Source organism: Hylobates moloch, unplaced genomic scaffold (genome assembly GCF_009828535.3).
Source record: "Hylobates moloch isolate HMO894 unplaced genomic scaffold, HMol_V3 SCAFFOLD_14, whole genome shotgun sequence".
Taxonomy (NCBI): domain Eukaryota; kingdom Metazoa; phylum Chordata; class Mammalia; order Primates; family Hylobatidae; genus Hylobates; species Hylobates moloch.
The window spans coordinates 99,642,094-99,661,358 of record NW_026652289.1 but is presented as its reverse complement, the minus strand read 5'-3'; the positions used below and the strand labels follow the sequence as shown (position 1 = coordinate 99,661,358).

The 19,265-nt window shown below is 41.3% G+C and overlaps 1 protein-coding gene across 1 annotated transcript in view; it reads left to right on the top strand.

Annotated features, from left to right (window-relative positions):
• Positions 1-19,265, top strand: part of DNAAF4 (dynein axonemal assembly factor 4) — a 68,018-nt gene that overhangs the window by 15,972 nt on the left and 32,781 nt on the right. Inside the window, exons 3-4 of the mRNA XM_032174305.2 lie at positions 11,723-11,775; positions 13,167-13,398. Coding sequence (XP_032030196.1) covers positions 11,723-11,775; positions 13,167-13,398 — 285 coding nt within the window. The remainder of the gene's footprint in view (positions 1-11,722; positions 11,776-13,166; positions 13,399-19,265) is intronic.

Below are 19,265 nucleotides of genomic sequence, written 5' to 3'. Positions count from 1 at the left end.
TAGTGGGCCAAGATCGTGCCACTGTACTCCAGCCTGGGTGACAGAGTGAGACTCCATTTCAAAAACAAAAACAAACCCCAGCTTTATTGAGATATAATTAATATACCACAAAGTTCATTCTTTTAAAGTATAGAGTTCATTGTTTCTTAGTATATATACAAGTTATTCAGCTGTCACCACTATGTAATTCTGGAATATTTCATAACTGTAAAAAGAGACCTATTGGCCAGGCATGGTGGCTCACACCTGTAATCCCAGAACTTTGGGAGGCCAAGGGGGGCAGGTCACAAGGTCAGGAGTTCGAGAACAGCCTGGCCAATTTGGTGAATTCCCATCACTATTAAAAATACAAAAATTAGCCGGGCGTGGTGGTGTGCACCTGTAGTCCCAGCTACTCGGAAGGCTGAGGCAGGAGAATCGCTTGAACCTGGGAGGCAGAGGTTGCAATGAGCCAAGATTCAGCCACTGCACTACAGACTAGGTGACAGAGCAAGACTCTGTCTCAAAATAAATAAATAAATAGTCCTGTTTTCATTACCAGTCACTCTCTACTTTTCCTTCCACCGCAGCCCCTGGAGGAGACGGAATCTACTGTCTGTTTCTATAGATTTGTTTACTGTCGACATTTCACAGTGTGTGGTCTTTGGATGTGATCTCCATCAGTCTTTATGGGAGGCTTTCTTTCACTTAGCATAATGTATATGGGGCTTATCCGTATTGTAGCATGTGTAAGTTCTTCATTCCTTTTTGTGGATGAATAATATGGCATAGTATGGATGGCACCACATTTCGTTTCTCCATTCATCAGTTGGTGAAAATTTAGGTTCTCTTCACCTTTTGGCTATTACAAATAGTACTACTATGACCATTCATGTACTTCTAGTATTTAAGTATCTGTTTTTTGTTTGTTTTGTTTTGTTTTTGAGATGGAGTCTCGCTCTGTCGCCCAGGCTGGAGTGCAGTGGCAGGATCTTAGCTCACTGCAACCTCTGCCTCTTGGGTTCAAGCGATTCTCCTGCCTCAGCCTCCTGAGTAGCTGGGATTACAGGCAAGCACCATGACACCCAGCTTGTTTTTTGTATTTTTTAGTAGAGAGGGAGTTTTGCCATGTTAGCCAGGCTGGTCTCTAACTCCTGACCTCAGGTGATCCACCCACCTCGGCCTCCCAAAGTGCTGAGATTACATGCATGAGCCACCACGCCCGGCCTTGAGTGTCTGTTTTCAATTCTTTCATGTATATACTTAGGACTAGAATTGCTGGGTCATTTGTAATTCTGTTTAGCTTTTTGAGGAATCATCAGATAGTTTTCCACAATGTCTATGCTATTTTTTATTCCCACCAACAATACATGATGATTCTAATTTTTTTACATCCTTGCCAACACTTCTGTTGGTGCCAGATGGAAAGTCTTGACTATGAGTTGTCCCAGTTCTTGGCACATTAAACAAAGAATTGAACAAAATGCACAAACAAAGCAATAAAAGAACAAAACAACGAAAGTGCAGGTTTATTGAAGCGAAAGTACACTCCACAGAGTGGAAGCAGGCTCAAGCAAGCAGCTCAAGAGCCCCGATTGCAATGTTCTTTCAGGTTTGTACTAAACTAAAAGAATTTGGTAGCATTCCTGGGTGCCGTTTAGAGGCTTCCCATTGGTTGCACCCTACACAAATGAAGGCTTGGCTGATGACTAATCAGAGGCTAAAGCAAAGGCTTGGCCCATAACTAATTAGCAATAGGGGAGAGGGGGGGTTTTGTAGAGGGAGGGGCTTCTGGCCCTTGGCATGGAGAGGTGGGGTTTTTCTTTTGGCTGAATTCCAATAAGCCAGCTGCTGGTTGGCCTCAGGCTTCCTGTTCCAGACCCTGTTCTGCCTCATTTCCCCATGAGAGACTTGATCCCAATAAATCTTTATGGGAGGCAGAGGAACTGATGGTCTTTCTTCTGTAATTGCTTCGTGTGGATTAGGGCAGAGTCCCTACATACTGGGGACCACAGAATTCTTGCCCTGCTCTGTCTAGTGGAGAGAGGGTGACTTCTTGAAGGCTAGGGCTGGCATCGTCACCTGGAACTGGCTAGAAGCCCTGCTCCGTGACCATTTGAAGCCTAATGTTCTCTAGGTGAGAAGAAATAAATCTGGTTACATGATTACACAAAAATGGTCCAAAAATCAATGTAAGTATAATTATTAATAATGTGCTGGCTAGGGGAAGGAGCCATGAAACCAAGCTTAGTACCTTTCACCAGGGGCCCCATGACTTGGACAAATGTTGTCATATTTTAGAGGCCTGGTCAGCTAATTTTGGGGCAGCATCCCTTACTAATCCTGACTGGTTGATATAAAAACAGTGCTTACCCTCTAGGAAAAGATATAAGCCACTTTTTTCAGCATTTAGGAGATCCAGTCCCTGTATTAGTCCATTCTCACACTGCTAATGAAGACATACCCAAGACCGGGTAATTTATAAAGGAAAGAGGTTTAATTGAGTCACAGTTCCACATGGCTAAGGAGGCCTCAGGAAACTTACAATCATGGCGGAAGACACCTCTTAACAGGGTGGCAGGAGAGAGAATGAGCACCAGCAGGAGAAATGCCATAAAACCTTATAAAACCGTTAGATCTTGTGAGACTCACTCATTATCATGAGAACAGCGTGGGGGAAACTGCCCCCATGATTCAGTTACCTCCACCTGGTCCAACCCTTGACGTGGGGATTATTACAATTCAAGGTGAGATTTGGGTGGGGATACAGAGCCAAACCGTATCAGTCCTCTTCTGTTTTGTAAAGTGACTGCCAAAGAGTCTACCTGATTTTGTAAGGCATACTTTGGGCAGTGTCTTCCAAGCCATCCGAAAGCTCCTTGGACAAGCGTTGGTAATAGGATAGAGAAGTTAGAAGCCTGCTATTTCCTGTTTCTACTCCTGCAGTTATTCGTAGCCCTACCTGAAAGGGTATGAGTTGGATGGCTTGTTTGTGGCTGGTGGTTGCAGTTAAAGGTATAATGAGAGACTGGTTATTGGGAGCTATATTGATCTCAGGGGCTAAGTAAACAAGTATACAGTGCAAACAATTGGTTCCAGTCCATTTGGCTAGTAAACATAAGTAGGAACTAGTCCCACACAGGATAAAGGCTGCTGGTTTTTCAAGACAAAAATTGTTCTCTATGATGAACATGTAGGTTAGCTTGTTGTTTTCCTCTTCCCAAGTGGTTAAGTTCCCTGCTCCAGTGGCCCTGGTTAAAGGCTGGAAGGGGCCTTGGGTATCGGGGGAACCCACGCCCAATATTTCAACATAGGTTCTATTTTCCATAAGTGATGGCCGGCTGAGAAATAAAGAGAGACAGTATAAAGAGAGGAATTTTACACCTGGGCCACTGGGGGTGACATCACATATCGGTAGGACTGTGATGCCTGCCTGAGCCTCAAACCAGCAAGTTTTTAAGGGTTTCAAAAAGGGAGGGGGTGTAAGAACAGGGAGTAGGTACAAAGATCATATGCTTCAAAGGGCAAAAAGCAGAACTACTAATAAGGGTCTAACAAAGATCACATGCTTCTGAGGGAACAGGACAAAGGGCAAAAGCAGAACTGCTGACAAGGGTCCAACAAGGATCACAAGGCAAAGGGCAAAAGCAGAACTACTGATAAGGGTCTATGTTCAGCAGTGCACATATTGTCTTGATAAACATCTTAAACAACAGAAAACAGGATTCGAAAGTAGAGAACCGGTCTGACCACAAATTTACCAGGGCGGAGTTTTGCCCCACCCTAGTAAGCCTGAGGGTTCTGCAGGAGACCAGGGCGTATCTCAGTCCTTATCTCAACTGCACAAGACAGACATTCCCAGAGCGGCCATTTATAGACCTTCCCCTAGGAATGTATTCCTTTCCCAAGGTATTAATATTAATATTCCTTGCTAGGAAAAGAATTTAGTGATATCTCTCCTACATGCACGTCCATTTATAGGCTCTCTGCAAGAAGAAAAATATGGCTCTTTTTGCCTGACCCCGCAGGCAGTCAGACCTTATGGTTGTCTTCCCTTGTTCCCTAAAAATTGCTGTTATTCTGTTCTTTTTCAAGGTGCACTGATTTCATATTGTTGAAACACACGTTTTACAATCAGTTTGTACGGTTAACACAATTATCACAGTGATCCTGAGGCGACATACATCCTCAGCTTATGAAGATAACAGGATTAAGAGATTAAAGTAAAGATGGGCATAAGAAATTATAAAAGTATTATTTGGGAACTGTTAAATGTCCATATTAAAATGAAATCTCCCAAGTTATGTTCCTCTGCTGCAGCCCCAGCTGGTCCCTCCGTTTGTGGGATCCCTGACTTCCCACAACACTTGGGAAGTACTCTGAGTTGCCCAAGTGGTTTTGTTCTTCCAGTTTAGGTGGTTATGCTTAGGGTCCCCCAGCTAACACCCAGGGCTATTTTTGTACTGGGGAACTAAAAGGCAACTGGATGTCTCAGGATTAGTATAGCCTTCCCAAGGGAAAATGTGCATACAGCTAGTGGGCCTACCCTGACGGTACTTAGACTGCATATCCTTTAAAGTACCCTTAATTAAGGGTGGTTTTCATGAAAACCATACAAGTTTTCTAAATGATGCAGTCTGCATAACTGCGTAGCTTACGTGATCATTTAAGAGGTTAATCTCTAGGGGGTGATTGCATCGAAGATATTTCAAGGTACTCAGGGCTTGACCAAAATTTTGGCTTCTTTTAATACAAAGTGGTGCCTGGAATTTTAGTTCTGTGTGCGTCGATATTGGGCCCCTAATGGTTTTTTGAGGGGATGCAACTCTAGAAAGGTTGATTTGATAGGACTGGAGAAGGTTTACTGCTTGTCTTGTTGCTGTAACCTTTGTCATTTCTGTAATTTTGGAGTCAAATACGTCATGCAGGTTCATTAAATTGAAGGGAGCTCCTCTCTTATAGTTGGAGATTTGGTTGGGGGTATTTTTTCAAGGGCCCAAGATTGGGCTGGGATTGGGATAGCAGTGTGTTTGACTTCCAGCTTAATCGGATGTTGTTTTTGGTTGGGATAATGACTGGGGCCTTTAAGCTGTGTGTTGACTGGCACTGCCATTCTAGCCCTTCCAGGCCTCCCAGTATACCATGCTAGCAGGTTGACCTGTTTGTTGATATGGTCCAGAACGTTGTCTGCATCACTGACCATTAGCACCCAGGCGGTGCTTAAATTGTAGTGGTGCGCCTATTTTAACCATAAAATCTCTTCTGAACAAGGGGACTGGGCAGCTTCATACTATTAGAAACCCCTGCTGGAAAATTTGTTTTTCAAATTGGCAGGTTAAAGGAGGGGTGAATTGCCTGACTTTATTTTTTCCTTCATTTCCTATAACAGTCATTGTCCTAGTGGAAGGCTTTCCTGCGTAAGCAGTAAGTACAGAGTAACTTGCCCCTGAATCAAAAAGAAACTGAATCTGTGTACCCGTCGTGTCCAGAGTGACCCAGGGATCTTCAGTATTGATGATGATGTTCCTGACAGGGGCGGTGAGGAAGGCCCTGGGCCCCTTCAGTCTTCATCTAGCTCCTGCTTTTGCACTGCTAGAGTCTTGACTGACTGAGCCCCTCCGTGGGAGCTGGGGCAGTCAATCTGCCAGTGCTGGGGTTACAGGCAGCTGCCATGATGCCCAGGTAAATTTTCAATTTTTTTTTTTTTTTTTTAGTAGAGACAGGTTTTCACCATGTTGGCCAGGTGGATCTCAAATTCCTGACCTTAAATGGTCCACCTGCCTCAGCCTCCCGAAGTGCTGGGATTTATAGGCATGAGCTGCCACACCCAGCTAGGAGTGACAACTTCTAAGCTCTTTACATGTTAGAGCCTAAACTGATGTTCCTATGTTGATTTTTTACCTATATATATATAAAACATGCATATATATGTATATATATACACACACACATGCATACATACATACATACTTACATATATTTTTAAATTTTTTTTTTTTTTTTTTTTTTTGAGACGGAGTCTCGCTCTTTCACCCAGGCTGGAGTGCAGTGGCGCGATCTCGGCTCACTGCAGGCTCCGCCCCCCGAGGTTCACGCCATTCTCCTGCCTCAGCCTCCCGCGTAGCTGGGACTACAGGCGCCTGCCACCTCGCCCAGCTAATTTTTGTATTTTTAGTAGAGACGGGGTTTCACCGTGTTAGCCAGGATGGTCTCGATCTCCTGACCTCGTGATCTGCCCGCCTCGGCCTCCCAAAGTGCTGGGATTACAGGCGTGAGCCACCGCGCCCGGCCTAAATATTTTTAAAATTTATTTTTCAGTGGTTGTTCTATGTTCCTTTAACTGATCACAATCTACTTCAGGCTAATACTGACTCAGTTCCAGTAAAATATAGCAACTTGCTCTAATATAACTCCATTTTCTACTCCTACCTTTGGGCTATTAGTGCCATTCAGGTATGTACATGTATATGCATATATATTTGTTGTAATCCCAATAATATGTGTTACGATTTTACATTAAAAATCATTGTTTGTTTAAAAATCTTAGGTTTTTAAATAAATAAAGAGTAGAAAGCAAAAATATATATATTGTCTTTTTAAAAAGTTTATTTTCTAATTGTGGTAAAATATAACTAACATACAATTTACCATCTTTAAGTATACAGTTCCGTGGCATTAAGTATATTGGCAACCATCACTACTAACCATCTCCAGAACTCTTTTCTTTTCTTTTTTTTTTTTTTTTTGATTTGGAGTCTCACTCTGTTGCCCAGGCTGGAGTGCAGTAGCATGATCTCAGCTCACTGCAACCTCCGCCTCCTGGGTTCAAGTGATTCTCCTGCCTCAGCCTCCCGAGTGGCTGGGATTACAGGCGTGTGCCACCATGCCCGGCTAATTTTTTGTATTTTTAGTACAGACAGGGTTTCACCATGTTGGCCAGGCTGGTCTTTAACTCCTGACCTCAGATGATCCACCCCTCTCGGCCTCCCAAAGTGTGGGGATTACAGGCATGAGCCACCGTGCCTGGCCCTCCAGAACTTGTTTCATCTTGCACAATTAAAACTCTGTACCCATTAAACAATAACTCTCTATTCTCCATCCTCCCAGCCCTTGACAGCCACCATTCTACTTTTTGTTTCTATGAATTTGACTATTTTAGGTACTTCATGTAAGTGGAATTATACAGTATTTGTCCTTTTGTGACTGTTTTATGTTTTTTAGCATACTTTGTCTTCAAGGTTCATCCTTGTTTTAGCTTGTGTCAGAATTTCCTTTCTTTTTAAGGCTGAATCATGTTCTATTAAAACGTATAGAAGACATTTTTAAAAATCTGTTTGTATTGTCTTTTATGCTTACCCACATATTTACCATTTCTCATACTCTTCAGTCTTTCTTTTTTTTTGAGATGGAGTCTTGCTCTGTCGCCCAGGCTGGAGTGCAGTGGCGCCATCTCGGCTCACTGCAACTTCTGCCTCCTGGGTTCAAGCGATTCTTCTGCCTCAGCCTCCTGAGTAGCTGGGACTACAGGCATGCACCACCACACCTGGCTAATTTTTATATTTTTAGTAGAGACAGGGTTTCACCATGTTGGCCAGGCTGGTCTTGAACTCCTGACCTTGTGATCTGCCCACCTCGGCCTCCCAAAGTGTTGAGATTACAGGCGTGAGCCACCACGCCCAGCTAGTTGATTCTATATGTGACTGCCTTGCTGAACTTACTTTTGGTTTGTCAGTTTATTATTTTGGTTATTTTAAGTAGTGTACTATTACTTGCAAATGGTGCAATTCTATCTCCTTGTAATCTATATTTGTATTTCTTATTTTTAAAAGTTTATCATTTAGGTTCTGACCTCTAGGAAAATAGTAAAACATTAGGTATACTTGCCTTAGTGATTTTGCTGGAAATATTTCTAATATTTCTTTTATTTTTTATTTTTATTTTTTTGAGACGGAGTCTTGCCCCGTTACCCAGGCTGGAGTGTAGTGGTGTGATCTAGGTTCACTGCAACCTCCACCTCCCAGGTTCAAGAGATTCTCCTGCCTCAGCTTCCCGAGTAGCTGGGACTACAATGGTGTGCCAGCACGCCCAGCTAATTTTTGTATTTTTAGTAGAGATAGGGGTTTTGCCATGTTGGCCAGGCTGGTCTCAAACTCCTGACCTCACGTGATCCACCTCCCTCGGCTTCCCAAAGTGCTGGGATTACAGGTGTGAGCCACTGTACCCAGCTATTTCTAGTATTTCATTATGAAGTATAATGTAGTCTTGGTCCTTCTATCCAGCTTATAAATTTTTATTTCTTATTTTTATTCCCAATATCAACTGACATTTTGGCATACACTGACATCATATTGCTTTTCTCTATTGATTTCCTAATACCTTAAGTAAGAAAGACCCTATTTGATCAAGGTGTATTATAATTTTAATATTTTCCTAGGTTAAGTTACCCCTATTTGATTAAGGTGTATTATAATTTTAATATTTTCCTAGGTTAAGTTTGCATATATTTTTTTTAGTTTGTTTTTGTTTTTGTTTTTGTTTGTTGAGATGGACTCTCACTCTGTTACCCAGGCTGGAGTGCAGTGGCGCAGTCTCGGCTCACTGCAACCTCTGCCTCTTGGGTTTAAGCGATTCTCATGCCTCACTCAGCCTCCCGAATCACTGGGATTACAGGTGTGCGCTACCACACCTAGCTAATTTTTGTATTTTTAGTAGAGATGGGTTATCACCATTTTGGCCAGGCTGGTCTCTAACTCCTGACCTCAAGTAATTTGCCTGACTCGGCTTCCCAAAGTGTTGGGTTTACAGGCATGAGCCTCTATGCTGGGCTGAGTTTGCTAATGTTTTATTTACAATTTTTGCATGTAATTCACAAGTGGGATTGGCTTATAAAGAGCAATGCCTTGTTGAGTAGACATTCATTCTAGATGAAAAGAATTACACATTTCCTCTTCTTCAAAAATTTAGTTTAGGAACTATTCATTATTCTCCTATTAGTTTTATTTGCTGTCTGTATTAAACTAATAGCCTGTAGTAAATGGCATCCTTTTTTGAACAGTACAAACACCTAAAACCAAATTTATTTATTTTATTTTATTTTTTTTTTTTGAGGAGTCTCACTGTGTCACCCAGGCTAGAGTGCAGTGGGGCGATCTTGGCTCACTGCAACCTCTGCCTCTGAGGTTCAAGTGATTCTCCTGCCTCAGCCTCCCAAGTAGCTGGGATTACAGGTGTATGCTACCACGCCTACCTAATTTTTGTATTATTAGTATAGACAGCGTTTCACCATGTTGGCCAGGTTGTTCTTGAACTCCTGACCTCAGGTGATCAACCTACCTGGGCCTCCCAAAGTGCTGGGATTTCAGGCGTGAGCCGCTGCTCCCGGGCCTCCAGTCCTTTATGTACAATGATTATTATTTTAGCCTTCTGAGTGTTTCTGTTACTGCATATTCCTCCATTGTGTCTTCCCTGTATTATATGATTTTTCTTTAAAAGACCTTCAAGGATTGTTTAATATTTGTCAGTGTCTATGTTAAATTGTGTCTTTCCTATATTAGATGATTTTTATTTAAAACATCTTTAAGGGGGCTGGGCACAGTGGCTCACGCCTGTCATCCCTGGACTTTGGGAGGTTGAGGCGGGTGGATCATTTGAAGTCAGGAGTTTGATACCAGCCTGGCCAACATGATGAAATCCCGTCTCTACTAAAAATACAAAAATTAGACGGGCATGATGGTACACGCCTGTAATCCCAGCTACTCGGGAGGCTGAGGCAGGATAATTGTTTGAACCTGCGAGGCGGAGGTTGCAGTGAGCAAAGATCGTGCTACTGCACTCCAGCCTGGGTGACAGAGCAAGACTCCGTCTCAAAATAAATAAATAAATAAATAATAAAATGTCTTTAAGAATTGTTTGGGCCGGGCACGATGGCTCATGCCTATAATCCCAGCACTTTGGGAGGCCGAGGCGGGCGGATCACGAGGTCAGAAGATCGAGACCATCGTGGCTAACACGGTGAAACCCCATCTCTACTAAAAATACAAAAAATTAGCCGGGCGTGGTGGCGGGCGCCTGTAGTCCCAGCTACTCGGGAGGCTGAGGCAGGAGAATGGCGTGAACCCGGGAGGCAGAGCTTGCAGTGAGCCGAGATGGCGCCACTGCACTCCAGCCTGGGCGACAGAGCGAGACTCCGTCTCAAAAAAAAAAAAAAAGAAAATTGTTTAACATTTGTCCATCTCTGTATGACGTCATAAAAACATATACTTGGTCCCTGCCTGTTATTAGCATAGAGCTCCTGAAACCCATGTAATTTTCTGAGTGATGGGGTGCTAGGTTCATCTTTTGTTAAATTATTTGGATTTTGACCCAGGTTCCTGACACAGACCTCCTAATCCCTTGGAATTTCCTACATAATAGGAAAATCTGTTGTTCTAATGAGGCAACTCTTGATGGGCTCCTGGGTGGTGGCTGGCCACCAGAAAGACTAAGCTGTGATTAGTTGTCTGGAACTTTCAGCACCCCTCCCCATCATTTTGATAGGGGCTGGAGGTTGAGTTAATAATCAGGCTGGGTCCACTGGCTCACGCCTGTAATTCCAGCACTTTGGGAGGCCGAGGCGGGAGGATCACCTGAGGTCAGGAGTTCAAGATCAGCCTGGCCAACATGGTGAAACCCTGTCTCTACTAAAAAACACAAAAATTAGCCGGGCGTGGTGGCAGGCCCTTAATCCCACCTACTTGGGAGGCAGAGGCAGGAGAATCATTTGAACCTGGGAGGTGGAGGTTGCAGTGAGCCAAGATAAAGCCATTGCACTCAAACCTGGGGGACAAGAGTGAGACTCCTCTCAAAAAAAAAAAAAAAAAAAAGAAAAGAAAAAGAAAAAAACAGTGTACAGAGAAAAAACAAACTGTTTATGCCTCTTATATACTCTCACAACACTCCATAGTTCACTTCCATCACGAAATTTGTGGGTTTTTCCCGTGCTTACCAATTCTCTAACACCAGCTATGTGTTCTCTAATTCAGTTCTGATATTATCTACCCGGAGTTAGCATTAGATCCCACAGGTTACGGGCTCAATTCCATAAGCCAGTCCCCACATAGGTGCCAATCATAAGTCCAGGACTCAGATGATCCACCTGCCTTGGCCTTCCAAAGTGCTGGGATTTCAGGCGTGAGCCACCGCGCCTGGTCAGTGTACACTCTGTTTTTCTTTGGTACATGTAGTCTCTTTTCTCTTTATCATAAGCTTTGTGTTATTTTCTTCTTCATGTTTTTCTCTTGATTGTAGTTGCTTCTCTTACCTACTCCGTGAAGCCTTTCTTGGTTTCCGCTCTTCATCACTACTCTCTGAAGAGCTGGATTATTTCTGTCTCTAATATAGCTTATTATAAATTACCATTATACCTATAGTTCCCTTAACTACATCTTGGCTATAATACCAGAACTTTCCTGTTACTTTTCGTTATAAGAACAGTCTCATTTTTGATAATTAAGACTTAGTCTTATGCGTTTTAAAAACTTCATGTAAAATTTATTCTTCTTGCAGGGATTATGATGGGTGAGGGTGTCTGACTCTTCACATATTCTCCCTTTTTCATGTGTTGGGGCAGAGAGTGAAAAAAGGCAGACATATAATTAGGCTGGGTGAAGTCGTCTTGTTTTAGGTTGTGGCTTCCTCTCTAACACGGAGTGTTCATCATGCCTTATTGTGAGGCATTTAAATTTTGTTTCATTGCCATGTGTAGATTCTTCCTGGTTCAATCTGTTGGCAGCTCACTGGCAACTCTCTGAACTTAGAGTAGGTAGTAATAATTAGCATATTTTGTGCTTAATTTAAGCCTGAGGTAAAATTGGGACTACAGGAAGTTTGCAGTCAATGTCCCATGAAATTTATTTTAAAGTCAGCATCTCACAGGAACATAATCAGTCTTCTAGAAGAGAGTGTTATGTCATGTAGATATTACAGAGCACCTTTCAGTGCACAGGTTTCATACTCGTAATGTTAAATCTCTATTTTAAAGTAATACAACATTTAGGGACCTTCATCCTAGCATATCCATATTCTAGAACCACTTCAGATGTCCTATTTAAATGTAAATTAATTTAAATATACATTAATGAAACGTAAATAAAATTAAAAATTCAGTTCCTGAGTCTCAGTAGCCACATTTGAAGTACTTAATTAGCCACCTGTGGCTAGTGGCTACTATATTGGATAGCACAGACATTTTGATCATTGAAGGAAGTGCTTCTCTAGTGGTTAGAGATAAGAAATTTTTCTTACCATAGAAAAGTCAGATACATGGAGTCAATCATGTACACCAACTAGGTACTCTATTTCACAGTTTTTTTTTTTCTTGCCCACATGAGGGAAGTTTGTGAAAGGGAGAAAAGTTGCCACACACCTGTACAAGATACTGCTTTCAAATCCATCTAATATTTAGCTCTTTGAAAGTGTCAGACAACTACTAGTGCAAACATAGGTTTTGCAGCAGGATTAAGACTTCAAATATTTCCACCCACCAGAGACAGACCGTCTTGTTCATCCTTCCTGTTTTCTTTTCTACTGTTCCTTCTTCCTTCAGTCCTTAGGACTGAAGGGTTGGCACAACTTTGGTTGACAGAGTAAGACTTGGGATAAGTTGAAAAGCAAATGTTTGAATATATGTGTTGGTGTGTGTGTGTGTGTGTGTGTGTGTGTAGATTTTGAGAGAAGTGGCTTAACTCCTAGAATAATAAATTTCTTTTTTTTTAATGTTTAACTTTTTTTTATTATTATTATACTTTAGGTTTTAGGGTACATGTGCACAATGTGCAGGTTTGTTGCATATGTATCTATGTGCCATTTCTATCATTTTTTCTACCAAGCCCTTAGGTGTCATCTAATTGAATGCCTGCCCACATTGTACAGGTGAGTAAACCGAGGTTGGAGAACGTGATTGCGTAAGATCACATAGCTAATGGTAGATCTGGGACTAAAACCTTCGTTCCATGACTCCAACACCAATGGTTTTTCTCTTGAATCATTTACCTTTCCCATTTTAATTCATAATTCACTACTATCTGTTGTTACAAATACAATGGCAAGAGTTTAGAGGTATGAATAATTAATTATTGTAATTAATTTCTCATTTAAAGAAATGTTGCTTTTATGTATTTTAAAGAATTTGATAATTGCAATTTTTATAGATTGAAGAAGAAGAGAGGAACAAAATAGAACATATGAAAGAAAATGAACGGATAAAAGCCACTAAAGAATTGGAAGCCTGGAAAGAATATCAAAGAAAAGCCGAGGAGCAAAAAAAAATTCAGAGAGAAGAGAAATTATGTCAAAAAGAAAAGCAAATTAGAGAAGAAAGAAAAAAATTAAAATATCAGAGTCTTACTAGAAATTCGGCATCTAGAAATCTTGCTCCAAAAGGTAAAATGATTAAGACTTTCTTGAGTAGTGAGTCCTGTTGGTGAAGTATATATGACGCTTTTCTTTTTTTGTAAATCTATTCACAGCATTAGGTTACTATTTTGGCATATTGAGAATAAGCAATTCAGTACAAAGACTAAAGTGAAAGACATTTCTTCTTTTGGGGATAATGAAGTTTTCTAATAAAATGAGCAAGGATTCATTCAAGGATTCAAAAAGAAGAGTGTCTTCTTTGCTTGTGTGCTTTCTTTTGAAATTTACAGAGATATTGTTAAATAAGTGCTTAACTCAGGCCCAAAAAGACTTGGAGTGGACTAGCAGTGTCAGAAGCATTCATTTATTCCATTAGAGATAAGAAACTAGGAATTTCATTAAAAGACCTTTTCCTCACATCACTTAGGAAAATGAGTACTATAAGCAGACTTACTCTACAGCAAATAAAGGTTGCTTCTAGCTTTTAATCTTGATGTATTCAAAAACAGATAAATTAATATAACTTTTTTTTTTTTTGAGACAAGGTCTGGCTCTATCACCCAGGCTGGAGTGCAGTGGTGCGATCTCAGCTCACTGCAACCTCTGCCTCCCCAGCTCAAGCCATCCTGCCTTAGCCTCCCAAGTAGCTGGGACTACAGGCATGTGCCTCAATGTCCAGCTAATGTTTTTTGTATTTTTTGTAGAGACGAGGTTTTGCCATGTTGCCCAGGCTGGTCTTGAACTCGTGAGCTCAAGCAATCTGCCTGCCTTGGCCTCCCAAAGTGCTGGGATTGTATGCATGAGCCACCATGTCCGGCTGATACAAATATACTTCTGTTTTTGTGTGTGTGTGTTTCTAAAATTATTATTTCAGTAGTTTTGGGGGAACAGGTGGTGTTTGGTTACATGTATAAGTTCTTTAGTGGTGATTTCTGAGATTTTGGTGGACCCATCAACCAAGCAGTGTACACTGCACCCAATGTGTAGTCTTTTATCCTGCACCCCTGCACCCTTCCCCTCTAGTCCCCAGGCCCTTATCATTCTTATGCCTTGGCATCCTTATAGCTCAGCTCCCATTTATGAGTGAGAACATGGGCCAGGAGCAGCGGCTCATGCCTGTAATCCCAGCACTTTGGGAGGACAAGGCGGGCAGATCACCTGAGATTAGGAGTTCGAGACCAGTCTGACCAATATGGAGAAACCCCATCTTTACTAAAATTACAAAATTAACCGGGTGTGGTGGCACATATCTGTAATCCCAGCTACTCAGGAGGCTGAGGCAGGAGAATCACTTGAACCTGGGAGGTGGAGATTATGGTGAACCGAGATTGTGCCATTGCATTCCAGCCTGGGCAACAAGAGCCAAACTCCGTCTCAAAAAAAAAAAAAAAAAAAAGTGAGAACATATGGTATTTGGTTTTCCATTTCTGAGTTACTTCATGTAGCATAATCGTTTCCAACTCCATCCAGGTTGCCGAGAATGCCATTATTTTATTCCTTTTTATGGCTGAGTAGTATTCCATGATTGTGGTGTATATATATATGTATATACACCATATTTTCTTTATCTTCTCATTAGTTGATGGGCATTTAGGCTAGTTCTATATTTTTGCAATTGCAGTTGTGCTGCTATAAACATGAGTGTGCAAGTGTCTAATGACTTCTTTTTCTCTAGGTAGATACTCAGTAGGGGGATTACTGGGTCAAATGGCAGTTCTACTTTTAGTTCTTAAGGAATCTCCACACTGTTTCCATAGTAGTTGTACTAGTTTACATTCCCACCAGCAATGTAAAAGTGTCCCTTTTCACCACATCTACACCAACATCTGTTATTTTTTCATTTTTAAATTAGGGTCATTCTTAACAGGAATAAGGTGGTATCACATTGTGGTTTTGATTTGCATTTCCCTAATAATTAGCGGTGTTGAGCATTTTTTCATGTTTGTTGGACATTTGTTTTTTTGTTTGTTTGTTTATTTTGAGACGGAATTTCGCTCTTGTTGCCCAGGCTGGAGTGCAATGGCACGATCTCGGCTCACCGCAACCTCTGCCTCCCAGGTTCAAGTGATTCTCCTGCTTCAGCCTCCTGAGTAGCTAGGATTACAGGCATGTACCACCCTGCCTGACTAATTTAGAGATGGGGTTTCTCCATGTTGGTCAGGCTGGTCTCGAACTCCCGACCTCAGATGATCTGCCTGCCTCAGCCTCGAAAAGTGATCGAATTACAGGCATGAGCCACCGCACCTGGCGGGACAGTTGTATGTCTTCTTTTGAGAATTGTCTGTTCATGTCCTTAGCCCACTTTTTGATGGGATTGTTTGTTTTGTTCTTGCTGATTTCTTTGAGTTCCCTGTAGATTGTGGATATTAGTCCTTTGTCAGATGCATAGTTTTCGAAGATTTTCTTCCACTCTGTGGGTTGTCTGTTTACCGTGCTGATTATTTCTTTTGCTGTGCAGAAGCTTTTTAGTTTAATTAAGTCCCATCTATTGATCTTTGTTTTTGTTTCACTTGCTTTTGGATTCTTGGCCATCAAGTATTTGCCTAAACCAGTGTTATCTTCTAGAATTTTTATCATTTCAGGTCTTAGACTTAAGTCTTTGATCCATCTTGAGTTAATTTTTGTGTTAGGGGAGAGATGAGCATCCAGTTTCATATTCCTACATGTGGTTTGCCAATTATCCCAGCATCATTTGTTGAATAGGTTGTCCTTTCCCCACTTTATGGTTTTGTTTGCTTTGTCAAAGATTGGTTGGCTGTATTTGGCTTTATGTCTGGGTTCTCTATTCTGTTCCATTGGCCTGTGTGCCTGTTTTTATACCAGTACTATACTGTTTTGGTAACTATGGCCTTGTAGTATAGTTTGAAGTCAGGTAATGTGATCCCCCCAGATTTGTTCTTTTTGCTTAGTCTTGCTTTGGCTATGTGGGCTCTTTTTTTGTTCTATATGAATTTTAGGATTTTTTTTCTAGTTCTGTGAAGAATGATGATGATATTTTGATGGGAATTGCATTGAATTTGTAGATTACTTTTGGCAGTATGGTCATTTTCAAAATATTGATTCTACCCATCTGTGAGCATGGGATGTATTTCCATTTGTTTGTGTCATCTATGATTTCTTTCAGCAGTGTTTTGTAGTTTTCCTTTCACCTCTTTAGTTAGGTATATTCCGAAGTTTTTTGGTTTTTTGTTTTGTTTTTTGGGGTTTTTTTGCAGCTGTTGTAAAAGAGGTTGAGATCTTGATGTGATTCTCAGCCTGGTCCTTGTTGGTGTATAGTAGTGCTACTGATTTGTGTACATTGATTTTGTATTCTGAAACTTTACTTGAATTCATATATCAGATCTAGGAGCTTTTTGGATGAATCTTTAGGATTTTCTAGGTATACGGTCATATCATCGGTGAACAGTGACAACTTGACTTCCTCCTTACTGATTTAGATGCTCTTTCTTTCTCTTGTCTGATTGCTCTGGCTAGGACTTCCAGTACTGTGTTAAATAGAGTTGGTGAAAGTGGACATCCTTGTTTTGTTCCGGTTCTCAGGGGAAACACTTTCACCTTTTCACTGTTCATTATAATAATGGCCATGGGTTTGTCAAAGATGGCTTTTATTACCTTAAGGTATGTCCCTTCTATGCCCATTTTGCTGAGGGTTTTAGTCATAAAGGGATGCTGGATTTTTGTCAAATGCTTTGTGTGTGTGTGTGTGTGTGTGTGTGTGTGTGTGTGTGTGTGGACAGTCTCACTCTGTTCCTTAGGCTGGAGTGCAGTGGCATGATCTTGGCTCACTGCAACCTCTGCCTCCCAAATTCAAGCAATTCTCCTGCCTCAACCTCCCCAGTATCTGGGATTACAGGTGTGCACCACAACACCTAGCTAATTTTTTGTATTTTTTAGTAGAGACAGGGTCTCGCCATGTTGGCCAGGCTGGCCTCAAAACTCCTGACCTCAAATGATCTGCCTGCCTCGGCTTCCCGAAGTGCTGGGATTACAGGCATGAGCCACCACGCCCGGCCTCAAATGCTTTTTCTGCATTTATTGAGATGATCGTATGATTTTTGTTTTGACTTCTGTTTATGTGGTGTATTATATTTATTGATTTTTTGTGTGTGTATGTTAAAGCAGCCCTGCATCCCTGGTATGAAACCCGCTTAATCATGGTGTATTACCTTTTTGATATGCTGCTGCATTTGGTTAGCTAGTATTTGGTTGCGGAGTGTTACATCTATGTTCATCAGGGATATTGGTCTGGAGTTTTCTTTTTTGTTGTTATGTCCTTTCCTGGTTTTGGTATTAGGGTAGTACTGGCTTTATAGAATGATTTAGGGAGGATTTCCTCCTTACCTTTTGAAATAGTTTTAATAGGATTGGTACCAGTTCTCTTTGAATGTCTGTTAGAATTCAGCTGCTGGGCCGGGCACATGGCTCATACCTCTAATCCCAGCCTTTGGGAGGCCAAGGCAGGCAATCTCCTGAGGTCAGGAGCTCGAGACCAGCCTGCCCAACATGGTGAAACCTCATCTAACTAAAAATACAAAAATTAGCAGGGTGTGGTGGCACATGCCTGTAATCCCATCTACTCGGGAAGCTGAGGCAGGAGAATCGCTTGAACCTGGAGATGGAGGTTGCAGTGAGCCGAGATCTCACCACTGCATTCCAGCCTGGGGGCAACAGAGCAAGACCCTGTCTTAAAAAAAAAAAAAAAAAAAAATCAGCTGTGAATGTATCTACTCCTGGACTTTTTTTTAGTTGGCCATTTTTAAATTACTGTTTCAATCTCCCTACTTGTTATTGGTCTATTCAGAGTTTCTATTTCTTCCTGGCTTAATCTGGGAAGATTGTTTAATTCCTTCTAGGTTTAGGAATTTATCCATCTCCTCTAGGTTTTCTAGTTTGTGTGCACCGAGGTATTCATAGTAGCCTTGAATGATCTTTTGTATCCCTGTGGTATTTGTTGTAATTTCTCTCATTTCATTTCTAATCGAGCTTATTTGGATCTTATTCTTTTCTGGGTTAATCTTACTAATGGTCTATCAGTTTTGTTTGTCTTTTCAAAGAACCAGCTTTTTGTTTAATTTTTCTTTTGTATTTTTTTTCTTTCAGTTTCATTTAGTTCTGCTCTGATCTTTGTTATTTCTTTTCTTGTGCTGGGTTTGGGTTTGATATGTTCTTTTTTCTCTAGTTTCTTCAGGTGTGAGCCTAGATTGTCTGTTTATGCTCTTTCAGACTTTTTGATGTAGGCATTTAGTGCTATGAACTTTCCTCTTAGCACTGCTTTTGCTGTATCCCAGAGGTTTTGACTGGTTGTGTCACTATTATCGTTCAGTTCAAAGACTTTTAAAATTTCCATCTTGATTTCATTGTTGACCCAAAGATCATTCAGGGGCAGGTTATGTAATTTCCATATATTTGTATAGTTTTGAGTGTTCCTTTTGAAGTCAATATCCAGTTTTATTCCACTGTGGTCTTAGAGAGTATTTGATATAATTTTGATTTTCTTAAATTTATTGAGATGGGCCAGGTGCGGTGGCTCACGCCTGTAATCTCAGCACTTTGGGAGGCCTAGGCGGGTGGATCACAAGGTCATGAGATTGAGACCATTCTGGCTAACGTGGTAAAACCCCATCTCTACTAAAAGTACAAAAAATTAGCTGGGCGTGGTGGTGGGCACCTGTAGTCCCAGCTACTCGGGAGGCTGAGGCAGGAGAATTGCTTGAATCTGGAGGTGGAGGTTGCAGTGAGCCGAGACTGCGCCACGGCACTCCAGCCTGGGCGACAGAGTGAGACTCTGTCTCAAAAAAAAAAAAATAAATAAATAAATAAAAAATAAATAAATAAATAAATAAATTTGAGAGTTCCAGTGTTAGGTGCATAAATATTTAGGATTGTGATATTTT